Raw genomic sequence first — 12,581 nt, forward strand, 5'->3', positions numbered from 1 at the left:
GTATGTATGTATGTATGTATGTATGTATGTATGTATGTATGTATGTATGCCCCGCCGGGGTGGTGCAGCGGAAAGACGCCCGACTACTGTGCCGGTGTACCCGTTTCGATGAAGGCTAAACGAAGAGGCGTCCGTGTGCTCTGCGATGTCAGTCCGTTCAGTTCAGTCATTCAGTCGTGTCCGGCTCTTCGATGTCAGCGCACGTTGAAGATCTCCAGGTGGTCCACAGAAAGCGAGACAGTTACCGTGCCTTCCCTTCCTATAAAATAAATGTTTTTTTTGGTATGCATGTATTTATGTATCATCATCGTCATCAGCCTGACTATACCCCCTGCAGGGCGAAGGCCTCTCCCATATTTCTCCATTTAACCCGGTTCTGTGCTAGCTGCATCCACTTAACCCCTGCGAAATTCTCAACCTCATCCGCCCACCTAACTTTCTGCCGCCCCCTGCTACGCTTTCCTTCCCTTGGAATCCAGTTTGTTACCCTAAGCGACCATCGGTTATCCTCATTTCGCCCTGCATGTCCTGCCCATGCCCATTTTTTCTTAATTTCCACTAGAATGTCGGTAACGTGAGTTATTTCTCTGACCCACCTGCAGGCTTCCTATCTCTTCATGTTACCCCTACCATTTTTCGTTGCATAGCCCTCTGGGTATGTATGTATGTATGTATGTATGTATGTATGTATGTATGTATGTATGTATGTATGTATGTATGTATGTATGTATGTATGTATGTATGTATGTATGTATGTATGTATGTATGTATGTATGTATGTATGTATGTATGTATGTATGCATGCATGCATGCATGCATGCATGTATGTATGTATGTATGTATGTATGTATGTATGTATGTATGTATGTATGTATGTATGTATGTATGTATGTATGTATGTATGTATGTATGTATGTATGCATGTATGTATGTATGTATGTATGTATGTATGTATGTATGTATGTATGTATGTATGTATGTATGTATGTATGTATTGTGGCGACCATGTCATCCATATGACACACAGTGATTTTTCATCTGACATTTCTGCTAGGCATCATTTCCTCATTGCCGCAGCTGATACTGTATTGCCTCCACAGTGCGAAACACTTATTACCGTTTCTTCCGAACACATCAGTGACGGGGATGTATCATCGCTCCATATCATCGTCATTTTGCACGTGGAATCGCCTTCCCGTCAAGCCTTGTACGATTCCGCAGCAGCTCAGCAATAGTAGCTGCCACGAACACTTCCCGTGAATCCCTCGTGCTGACTAAAGGAACTTCCCTGCCATACATAGTGGATGCTCACCCTATATTCAGGATGGTGCTCACTGCCCCGCTACCTCCGCAACGCGATTCATCGCAAGTCTCTCTTTCCATGCTGTCGAAGACAATCAATCCGAACCTCATGCCACACAACGTCAAGAATTGCTGCAATTGCTTCAAGCCCACCAAGCCATTTTTGATGCCACTTCCCCACCACTGGGACGGACTAGTGTTGCACATCACCGCATCCTTACCGAAGGTAACTCAATTGTACGCCGACGACCTTATCGGGTTTCTCTCGGAACGAAAAGTAATTGAAGAAAATGTCAATGACATGCTCCGTCGCGATATTATTCGTCCATCAACAAGCCCATGGTCCTCCCCAGTAGTACTAGTTAAAAAAAAGGACGGATCGGTACGATTTTGTGTTGATTATCGCGCACTCAACAAAATTACCCGCAAAGACGCCTACCCGATGCCGCGTATTGATGACGCCCTAGACTCTCTCCAAGGTGCCGAATATTTCTCGACCTTGGACCTCCACTCAGGTTTTAGGCAAATACCTATGCATGAGGACGACAAAGAAAAAACCGCTTTCGCAACTCCTGACGGACTTTACGAGTTTAATGTTATGCCCTTCGGCCTTTTTTAACGCACCCGCAACATTTGAAAATCATCAAAAATTATCAAATGCGCACACGGTGAAAGCACAGCAAACTGCACATGGTGGCGGACGCCGTCTATAACAACCCGAACTGTACACTTTGCTGAAGGGTGCAGAGGGACGCCATTTGCTCCACGAAGTTCAGGTCCATCATATGGTGTCGTTACTTTCCGCAAACGGTGGCACAAATCAGCATGAATAACAGAAACTGCAGCTCCTGTGTCATCAAAGCTTCGACCGGTAATCCTTCAGCTAAAACGGAAATCATATTATACGGGCGACGAGGAGGACTTTTTGTAAGTTCGCAAAGTGCAGTTTCTCCTCCGGAAACTGCATCGCTTAGTTTTCCGAATTACGGACAGGAACAGTTGTTGCTGGTCGAAGTGGCGAAATAGAGCGGCGGTATGGGGAAGGGGACCGGCGTCGGGATACATGAGCCCCACTTGGTTCAGACGAGGATACCGGCGGTGGAGAGAATCGACGAGGTTGACTGGGAATTGGTCGTCGCTGATAATATGCAGGGGTGTCATTTTCGAAGGCGTCATAACCACGTCGCTTGTTCTGAATTCGTCGGCGACAAAAGCGAGATATATGACCTCGAATTCCACAATAATAGCACACTGGGCGAGAGGGGCGCCAAGGTGCGTGATAGGGTGGCGTCGGTTGAGCCGTCGTCATGGCGTTGATGTGGTTGTAGGGTGGTGCTTGGGGTGGGGGAGCAAAAGGAGGAGGGGATGCAGCGACGTGAGCGTAAGTCGGTGCTGGGCGAGGTGCAGGAGGATCAGGTGTGGCAGGGTGGTTGATAGTGGCCAACTCTTCTTTAATGATGTGGCGGAGGCCGGCGTCATTAGGAGGAGACAAATGATCGCCCCCGTGCCGGCAGAAAGGGCTGAGAGCTTGGAGCTCCTCGCGGATTATCGCTCGAATCATGGCTCGTAGATCGAGGTCAGTAGAGCTCGGGGCAGTAGTGAAGCTGGGCTGCAATCGGGAGGACTGTAGCTGGTCGAGGCGTTGGCAGGTCGTTATAATGGAATCAACACTTGATGGATTTTGGGCAACTAGGGTGTTATATGCCATTGAATTGATTCCCTTCAAGACATGGTGTACACGTTCAGATTCCGGCATAGTGGGACTGATACGACGACAGAGTGACAGCACGGCCTCTATGTATGACGCATAGGACTCATCGGGACCTTGACGGCGGGTAGCGAGCTTGTTCCTTGCGATCTCTGTCCGAACAGCCGGGTCAGCGAAGTACTGTCGGAACTGCAGCTTGAAGGTGGGCCAGTTTGTGGTGTGGGGCTCGCGGTTAATAAACCAATTTCTGGCGACTTCAATAAGGTAGAAAGAAACGTTCAAAAATTTCAAAGCATCGTCCCACCGGTTGTAGGCACTGCAGCCTTCATAAGTGTCAATCCAGTCATCGACGTCTTCGTCGCGACGACCAGCGAACAGCGGCGGGTCGCGTTGTCGTGTGGGCACCATCGGAGGCGGCGGTGTAGCCGAGGTAGAGGGTCCGGCCGGGTCGGGACTGCTCTCGGTTGACATGACGATGGTAGTGGTTAAACGGCGACCGGAACGTAGCTCCAGCGAGAGGCAGGGCACAAGGCAGCAAGGGGATCTAATTTCAGCTCCACCACTTGTGAAAGAAGGCCAGGTCCAGACGGCAAGGTCGTGAAGGCAAGGCAAGGTATGCCGTGTCAGCGTTTAATTTGATGGAGAAAACCCAAGCGCACGCCGGAGCCGGCGCCGCGGGACGATGATGATGGTATGTACAAGAGGAAGACGAAGATCATGGTATGTACAAATAAAAGAAGATCCGTGGAGGGCTCACAGTATGTATGTATATATGTATGTATGTATGTATGTATATATGTATGTATGTATGTATGTATGTATGTATGTATGTATGTATGTATGTATGTATGTATGTATGTATGTATGTATGTATGTATGTATGTATGTATGTATGTATGTATGTATGTATGTATGTATGTATGTATGTATGTATGTATGTATGTATGTATGTATGTATGTATGTATGTATGTATGTATGTATGTATGTATGTATGTATGTATGTATGTATAATTCGTATGCAAAATCTACTACCCCGTTCGAGCTGAAATAATGTTCACAAAGTAGGAAAATGTGGTCTACGTTATCTGATAAGTGATTCAACATCGGTACCTAACTACATTTTCCGGAATTGACGGATAACTGCTCTCGGCGGCGTGCACAAGTTTCGCAGAACAGTCGAAGAGCTGCTTTGATGTTATGCGCCATCTGTCAAACAGCGAAGAAAGCGCGCCAAGTGCCGTGATGGCGCTTGCCTCGTTGGCGCTCGCAAAACGCCGCCGTGGCAATGCTGCAAGGCTTGAGCAACGAGCAGCACAGACGGCTATTCAGCTATCGCTTCGCACTGGGATTAAAAGCGCTATGCGCTGTTTATAATCTGAATAATGGTGTACCCTCGACGTTGTGAATCGGCGCGGCCTCTAAAGCAAGTCATAGGCAAGCAAGCCGATGGAACTTATAAAGCGTATTCTCCAAGAGCCGCGAACTACTGCGACGGCCCAGGTACTGCTTGGGCACGTTATACAAAACGCGTTCATGTATGTTTCGTGCTATCGCGCGGCATGGAGAGCAACGACGCTACGAGCGACAATGTGGACAAGTTGTGACTTTTTTTTGCTGTGCTCCACGTGGTTTCAGGTAGGATACACGTCAAACTCGAGACTGTAGTTCCATAAAAACGGTAGTCATGGAGGGTGCCTGCTAGCGATCATGCATGCTTACTGTTGTATGGCATGGCTTGCTTGGAAGTCTTGGACCGTTAACATGGTACCTTACAGGGAGCCACATAAAACTTGAAAAGGGAAAACTGAGGTTACGTACACCAAACCTGATTGAGTTGGTGAGCAAACACTGTATGAAACCCGGGTTGCTGTGGTTCTTATGTCCTTTTAAATGATCGGTTTACATAGAGTTCTATAATTCATTATCACTACTTGCAATTTCGATCTAAGTGGTGTGTCTTCCACTTTTCATTGGCGTGCAGGATCACTTACACCTGATCACTTTCTGCAAGAAAAGGTGAATGCAAAAAAAAACGATCGAAACCAGATGCAGTCCCAAGCATATTTCCCTGTAAGTCACAGCAGATTGTGCTAATGCTTTTGCTGTTAAAAGTGGAGCTGCTATACCTTGAGTGGATATTGCCCAATAACTTTCAGTTGTTTTGCCTGTAGATTCACTTTTGCAAGTAACACCTGGCGGAGGATCTCATGGGGTCACCTCGTCAAGATCAGGTCTGACTGGAATGAAACCAGGCATTCTCACTACCAGTGATCCAGATGTTTCTGGTTCAAGTAAACATTGTTTTATCTGTTTTCTTGATGTGTGCTTCTTTATCATGCAGATTGCTCAGTTCTGTAAGTGTCATGACAGACCTCTGACACCTTGCAAGCTGCTTCGGTACCTTTATGTGAGGTAGTGCTCTTTCAGAGTACCTGAAGTCTTTCAGAGCACCTGAGAGGCCATGCATAGGTGTTATCAGTAGCTGTTCTTTATTTATGCAACACTTCTTTTCATTTTGCCAATGTATAATTCTTTATCGTGCAGGCAATTCAGTGGTTGAATTGCCAAAAACAAATGCACCTGTAATAATTCAGGCTGCTTCAGAATGTTCAGGTGACAGTGCTTTTATGGTACCTAGGCCATAAACAGGATTTATCCCTTCTCAAAGCCTGAACTGCAGTTTTCATGGTTGGAGACAAATGTTTCTCAGAATTCTGATGGACAAATACAGCAGATATCCTCAACAGAAGTGACTTAGCAGTTTCCACTTCAAGTGATGCTTGTTCTCTCTGTTTTTCTGATGAGTGTTTCTTTTATCATGCAAAGATGCACAGTACTGAAAGTCCCGGAAGAGGATGCCCCTGGCACTGGCACATACCAGCAGCTTCAGCGCTCTAGGTGATTGTGGTCGACATCTTGCAGGTCGTGGGCAGGTCTCGTCATTTTCTAAAGCCGGCGCTGCGGTTGCTGTGACTGAAGACAAATGCTTGCTAATATCAACATGCATAGTGAATGATGAAAGCAGCAGGCATTGCAATTACCATTGATGTAGGTTTTTCGTGTTCTACTGACTCCTGCTGTCCGTTCTTTTTCTGGAGTATATTTATTTGTTATGCAAACTACTCAGTGTGCCAAGTGCCACAAAATACATATGTTGCCTTCAAGGCTGCCTCAACACTATTAAGCGAGTATGAATGTATTGCCTTAATTATTATTATTTATTTATTTATCACATACTGCGGACTAAACATGGTCCATGCTCTACTCTCTGTCTCTCTCTCTCTTGAACAGTGTTCAAAGTAAAACAGGGCTCCTCGCGAGTGCTCATGTTGCCGTCGACTCTGTTGTCCCTCTAAAAAAGATACACAGCCTTGGTCGAGTGCCAATCGTTTCCATGTTACACTTTCTGATGTCATTAAGCTTGCATATGTTTATCAGCATTGCTAGTTCAAAAAGGTGTGCTTCATATCTTCATTGAAATCCTTCATATTCTGATGGCTTTAGGTAAGGTCCCTCATATATTGTGAGGGTTTACTGAAAGCTCTTCCGAGGTGCTTTGTCCCTAAACCTAAACCGTTCCTCCATAACTTCTTTATGGAATACTACGCTGTTAAAACATTATCAGGTATCACTTAATGTGATTGTGAAAAAACACATCCGGCCGTTGAGACTGCCTGCACAGTTACAGGTGCCAAGAGCTCGCACAAACAATAGGCATCAGATATTGTCCAATAAACTACCAACTCTGTTAAATTCTTTTGCATTAAACATTCAATAATTATGACAAATATTTTCGATATTCATTCGAATGATGTGTACGATTACATACATATAGTTGTTGATTACGTGTCAGTAGAAATAATCCTCTATATTTATCAAGTGTGAATTTGTCATAACCTTATGAGTGTGATCTGTATGCCTTGTGACGGAGCGCAGACGTTGTCAAGCCTAGTATGAATTATTGTCGATATATATATATATATATATATATATATATTTTTTATTCATTTATTTATCTTCTTCTGACTGACGACCGCGTGACCACAGCATCTCACAAAGGCACTAAGCGCCCAGTGAAGTAACTGAAATCAAATCATATTTTCATCCAACATTATTTGTGCTAGAGAGCAAAGTAAAAATAAATATCCAGTTAGTCGCGGGAACTGCGTCCGCCTACAAAGCGCTAACACTTTATTAACATGCTATTTTTAATAAAGAAGAAGATGAAAAAGAGATTTCATAAAGTAGTATTCATTCTTAAAGCATATGAAACAACGAAAATTAGATGTGCAGTACAGTTCAACATAGTGTCCACAAAATCTGTCGACATGCCCTCTAAAACGTGGCCAATATGCATAGAAAACCCTCCAAAGCAAAGGAGCGAAATACAGAGATTAGCGAGATTACGTTCAAGTATGTATTAATAAATTGTATACCGAATGAGGTAGCTGTGATGAATGTTTACCTTAATAGCTACCGGATCATCAAACTTTCGCCATTCAACATACGAAAATTGATTTCGATTAGTATAGAGCCAATGATATGACCGGCCTCCAATGACAAAAAATGTTCCGATTGCTTTCCACGGGTACCTTAAAGTGGCCATTATGTCAATGAACGGTGATCAGTGCAGGAGTGTCAAGTTCATCTGAAATGGAAAATGAACAATCGTTCCTTATACAATGCGGGCCCTAGTCTATTATTACAGCCTTGAACTAAATTTATTTTGGCATAGCAAGTGTTTCCCCTCTGAAGAGCTAGCTGACTACTGAAATTCAAAGCGCCCTATTTGAATGCTACCTTAACATCAATATGTAGGTTTCCTATATCCGCGATTAATCATTCAGGACACGCTTTTGATGAGCACGAAGCTTTCAGACAATTTTTCTCGCCAGCTAGATTCGAACCCGTGAAAAATGGCTGTGGGCGGGGGCTCCCCAGTCGGGTATACGTATGGCCGCTTCTGTACTCCTGGCCTCGCCAAACTCCCCGACCTCTCACACGCTGTGCATGTAGAATGGTCTCTGCTCGACACGGGGCGCACCCGTTTTCTTCTTTCCATCATCGTCCTTTTCCAGCAGTCGCTCGAGCGATTCGCGATTCGGCAGCAGGCGCACAACGACTGGTTCTACAGACTGCGACTCGGGCCTCCTGCGACATCCAAGACAAATGGAAATTTTACTATCTGTACTGTGGTAATTTAGTGCGGTTACAAAAATGCGAACCACCGAGAGATATTTTGCATTCGAAACGCACCTCAGTCGAAGAAATTATCGATGTGATTAGCCTTGACGAGACAAAGAACAAAGGTCGGGCTAAGAGCACAGAGATTTGGCGTAAAAACAAAGGTCCCAATTTTGAAACGATGCGCGTTTATTGCATTCAAAGTCAAAGATGACGTGCCGAAGCTTCAGGAGAGAAGCAACAGTAGAGAAAATAGCAGTATCCTGTTCTGGCCTGCACTCGTGGAACCTGGGTCGACGCCAACGGTTACATGCATAAAGCGGCCCCGTTTCACTTTATTCAGACTGCAATGCCGCTCAATTTCCGGTGGTAGGGGCAACGTCGTAAGCGTATAATATAAAGTCAGAATAATAAACAAATTTACAACAATGCATGCCAACTTACTTGACAGGCGGCAGGCGTCCACAGTGGGCGATGTAGTACAGCAAATCGATGCAGCAGAGATGAGCGCAACACTTTATAGCGAGGAGGACGAGAAAGCACACGATGACGCAGAACGTAGTCAGCATCACGGACAGCAGCAGAGCCACGTCCTCACGGGGGGCTGCCGTCGGAACCTCCACTGGAGCTCCGAACTCTGAAGGCACCGCGGATGTTGAACGCCACGAGGACGAGGACGTATCGTTGGTTGCTTCTACAGGGCTGTGAGCGTGAAGGGGCGCGAAGAAGCTTTGATAATGCAGAGAGATAGCAAAATATGAGCCACCATTCGTGGTCATCACATCAACTAGCACCACTCAAGAGCGACCTGGCCCGGTCATAAACACTAATGGGATGATTCAAACCTTATAAATGCTATGTTAGGCAGCAGTGCAAACCATACACCACAAAGTACGTTATTGCCGTGCTTTATTGCCGTATAAAGCTTGGACCGTGTAATTACACGGTCCAAGCTTTAGGTACGTCCTGCGAGTCCGGAGCCGATTCACTCCGTTCATTTTCTTCGAGCGCCACTTCTTTCGCTCCGAGCGCCCCTTGGCATTATAAACCTGCGACAATCTTGCAAAATACTCCAGAACCTATGAAATGATTGGGTACAAAACATTCTAACGTTAAAATCTCGGAACTTGAGACTATTGCTCCAACCAACTATACATCGATGCTATAACAGACCTACTGTGTACACTGAAGAATCAATGTTGACAGCGTTCATACAAAACTCCTAAAACATGTAGACGTGTTTTTCCGTCTATGCTTACAGATACGAGAGAGAGTCAAATAAAAGTGAACCAATGTGAATATATGACAAACGGGGTAATGCATTTTGAAGTAGTCTCCATGAGCATTTAGACATTTTTCCCACTGACAACCGAGTCACGTGATTCCCGCCATACAAAACTCCTGAGATTGCTGCTTCAAAACGTCTGTAACTGACTCTTTCACGTCATCACCCGACACGGTCTGGTTCCTCTGAGCTGTTGTTTTCATTCGCCCGAGAGTGTGGGAGTCGTAAGGCGACAGATCTAGGCTGTATGGCGGATGCTTTAGCGTTTCCTACTTGAACATTGCCAGTTTTGGTTTAACCACATCAGTGATGTGGGTTAGCTAGGATAGCAGCTTGGGCATGCTGGTTATGCATCTTGAGGTAACAGCGCGGAGCGTGGACAGGAGCACAAGATTAGAAGACGCACAACGAGCGCTGCGCAGCACTCGTTGTGTCGTCTTCGAATATTGTGCTCCCGTCCACGTTCCGCGCTGTTACTTCAAGAGTGATGTGGGGACGGGCATTATTGTGGAGCATGATCATCCCATTCGTCAATTTTCCACATCATTTGTTCTTGACTGCGTCACGCAGCCGATCCCCCATTGCACAATATCGAAAACGATTGATAGCTTCTCCACGTTTAGCAATTCCATCATTAACGGCCCCTGATGTTAGAAAACGAAGTCAGCAGCACCTTTCCGCCGCGAATAACTGCCTTTGCTTTCTTTGGGGGTGGTGAGTTTGAATGTTTCCACTGTAAGCTTTGCCGCCGTGTTTTCAGTGTATGGGAGCAATAAAGAACATTTATCCTCACACCTGCGTGTCCTTTTCGTAAATGAGAGATGCCTGTGGGCTAAGCACATGCCTTGCAGATAATGGACCAAACCATTATTGCTCAAGGTGGGTTAGCTTACTAGCTCACTTTCATTCGACTCGCCCTCGTATATTTTGCGGTATCTGTGTTCTGTGTCGGAAAGGCACTCATTATGTATAATAAGCGTCTGAACAGCATACAACGTTTGTGGTTTCTTCAAAGGATCACTAGCAATAAATATAAGCATTTCATACAAGTTATGAATGTTAACGCTGTCCGAGCTTTGTCCCGCACACTAAAAGGAACATCGATGTGTCTAGTGCGGTCATCAATAATGAAACACATGATTCAAAACATTGAAACAAATGTTTTCACTCTGACATTCCGCATGCATTTTAGATTGGCTTTTGATTTAAGCAAGTATTAAGTATTCATCCTTACACTGAAGAATCAATGTTGACTTTCGCAACGTGGCAATAACAGCAGGCCTCAGAAACTGCTAAAATCTTCTTTAGCTAACTGACACATATGTGTATATAGGTATCGTGCGCTGCTCTTCATTATTTCTACCGGTACAAAACGATTTGCCTCAGCCAGATGCCTAATTGGGCCTCTCACCTTTGCCTTTTGCTCCGGCGGAACAGGGACTACCGATGTCACTGCAATATGTATTTCTTATGCGAAGTGCAGGTAGCCTATCTGTTTCTACTTTTGCTAAAAACTTCAGCAGAAATGTTCTCAAGAAAAATTGCTTGAGAAACTGATGGAATGCCATGTTCAATTTCCATTCAAGTAATCAAAAACAGGGCCAGATATTATTTTCCGTTAAACTACAACCCAAAAAAAATCACTACAAGGATCTGTATACACAGCCATAAAGATTAATATTTAAGTTTCACTGAAACATCTTCGTAATCCCCTCGTTTTTCTCTGTGAAATATATAGCATTCATTGTGCAAGTTAAAGCACGCCTGGCGCAGACTGTTTATCAAACCTCGAACCATAATGCAAGAAACTGTGGTGCAGCTTTGAAGTACCTTGAATATCAACTTAATGCATTACTGCGAAATGGGTAATGTGGAGCTGTTCAAGGTGCGTTCTTATTTGGCTGGTAACATCCAAAGTTCTATGGAGAAAATAAATGAAGCCCAGTAGACGCAAAAGATAATCGCCGTTTTCTATGATATATATTCTCAAGTGCTGCGAAGGAGTTCGACCGCAATATTGAAAGTGCTGCGTGTTGCCGAATAATGCTTTGGAAGTCGGAAATGTTTGGTTTCACAAGCAGTTGTTTTGAAATAAAGCGGAGACTTAGAAACGTTAAACAGTGTTTTTTTTTAATTCGCAACCATTGCTTTATTCTTTCATTATGCTGAATGCTTTTACGTTTAGCATAGGTGGAAGGTAACTGGCAGTTGAAGGCCTCATCAATTACAGACGTTGTCGTTAGCATAATCATATCATATGAATAAATTCTCACACGTTATGTATAAGACAACACGATATACTTAAAAGCCTGCTCAAGCCGCCATGATCAAAGCAACCTATTAACAATGGTGGCTGGCTGATTTTGAAGTCCATTACACTCAACTTCCCTATCGTCAATCTATCAACAGCTGCTGCAAGGCCAGCCAGTCATTCATTCACCTGCCGCACACCTTGTTCCTATCCATCTGTAACCGTTTTATCCCCACCAATTCTTCATGTCAAACGTACCCCTCTCACTTGCTGCTGTGAGTTGCTAAACTTGCTTTGGCTGAAACAAATGGCTTACCCGAACGTTCGGTTTCCTCCGAGTTCCTGCCGCTGACTGCTAGACGTCTCAATGCCGCCAGAGTGTAGGTGTACCGACATGAAGGCCTTAAACAACCTGGAAAGCGCCTCGCGATCCACGTACACCAGGTTGTCGCTTGTGTCGGTGCCATTCAGGATGTCCATTGCATCAATAGTGGTCGCGCTTCAGGATGGCTGCATGCACCTGCCCAAACTGCAAAATGGAGCGGGCGTCCATCACGTTCCGTGAAGTCAGACATTTATGAGCACAATGCTGAAAGACACAGCCTCACAGAGAAGAACTTACCTGGCTCCTTTCATGCAGTAGAAACCATCGGCGTCCAGCTGTGCCGAGGGGAGCCCTGTACCCCGCCCTCAGGCCCCCCGACGACGAAGCTCCGCCTTACTACGTTTTCGTACGGCTAGCGCACGCTGGAATTAAGACCCCTGGTGGGAAACCAATTCACCCCCACTAAATGTTTCGCGCGCCCACAGAGCACGCAGGGAGGAAGAGGAAGGCGCCACCGGCCTGCTA

General features: G+C 45.2%; 1 protein-coding gene across 1 annotated transcript; it reads right to left on the reverse strand.

The window, feature by feature from the left end:
• Positions 1-7,973: 7,973 nt before the first annotated feature.
• LOC146196011 (uncharacterized) lies at positions 7,974-12,211 on the reverse strand. Its single transcript, XM_084596317.1, has 3 exons — positions 12,048-12,211; positions 8,640-8,897; positions 7,974-8,162 (listed from the first exon to the last, which is right to left on the reverse strand). Exons 1-3 carry the CDS (start codon positions 12,209-12,211, stop codon positions 8,009-8,011), a joined length of 576 nt encoding a protein of 191 aa, XP_084452443.1. The 3' UTR covers positions 7,974-8,008.
• Positions 12,212-12,581: the final 370 nt, after the last annotated feature.

The sequence above is a fragment of the Amblyomma maculatum genome, chromosome 3 (genome assembly GCF_055883805.1).
Source record: "Amblyomma maculatum isolate TAMU_Amacu chromosome 3, ASM5588380v1, whole genome shotgun sequence".
Lineage (NCBI taxonomy): Eukaryota > Metazoa > Arthropoda > Arachnida > Ixodida > Ixodidae > Amblyomma > Amblyomma maculatum.

What these genes read in the sequence shown, in the direction of transcription:
- LOC146196011 (XM_084596317.1), bottom strand. Translation starts at nt 12,211, where the DNA reads ATGGACATCCTGAATGGCACCGACACAAGCGACAACCTGGTGTACGTG. An exon ending in GGAGGAAACCGAACGTTCGG is followed by an intron (nt 8,898 to 12,047) that starts GTAAGCCATTTG and finishes TCACGCTCACAG; the next exon opens with CCCTGTAGAAGCAACCAACG. An exon ending in GGACGCCTGCCGCCTGTCAA is followed by an intron (nt 8,163 to 8,639) that starts GTAAGTTGGCAT and finishes TGGATGTCGCAG; the next exon opens with GAGGCCCGAGTCGCAGTCTG.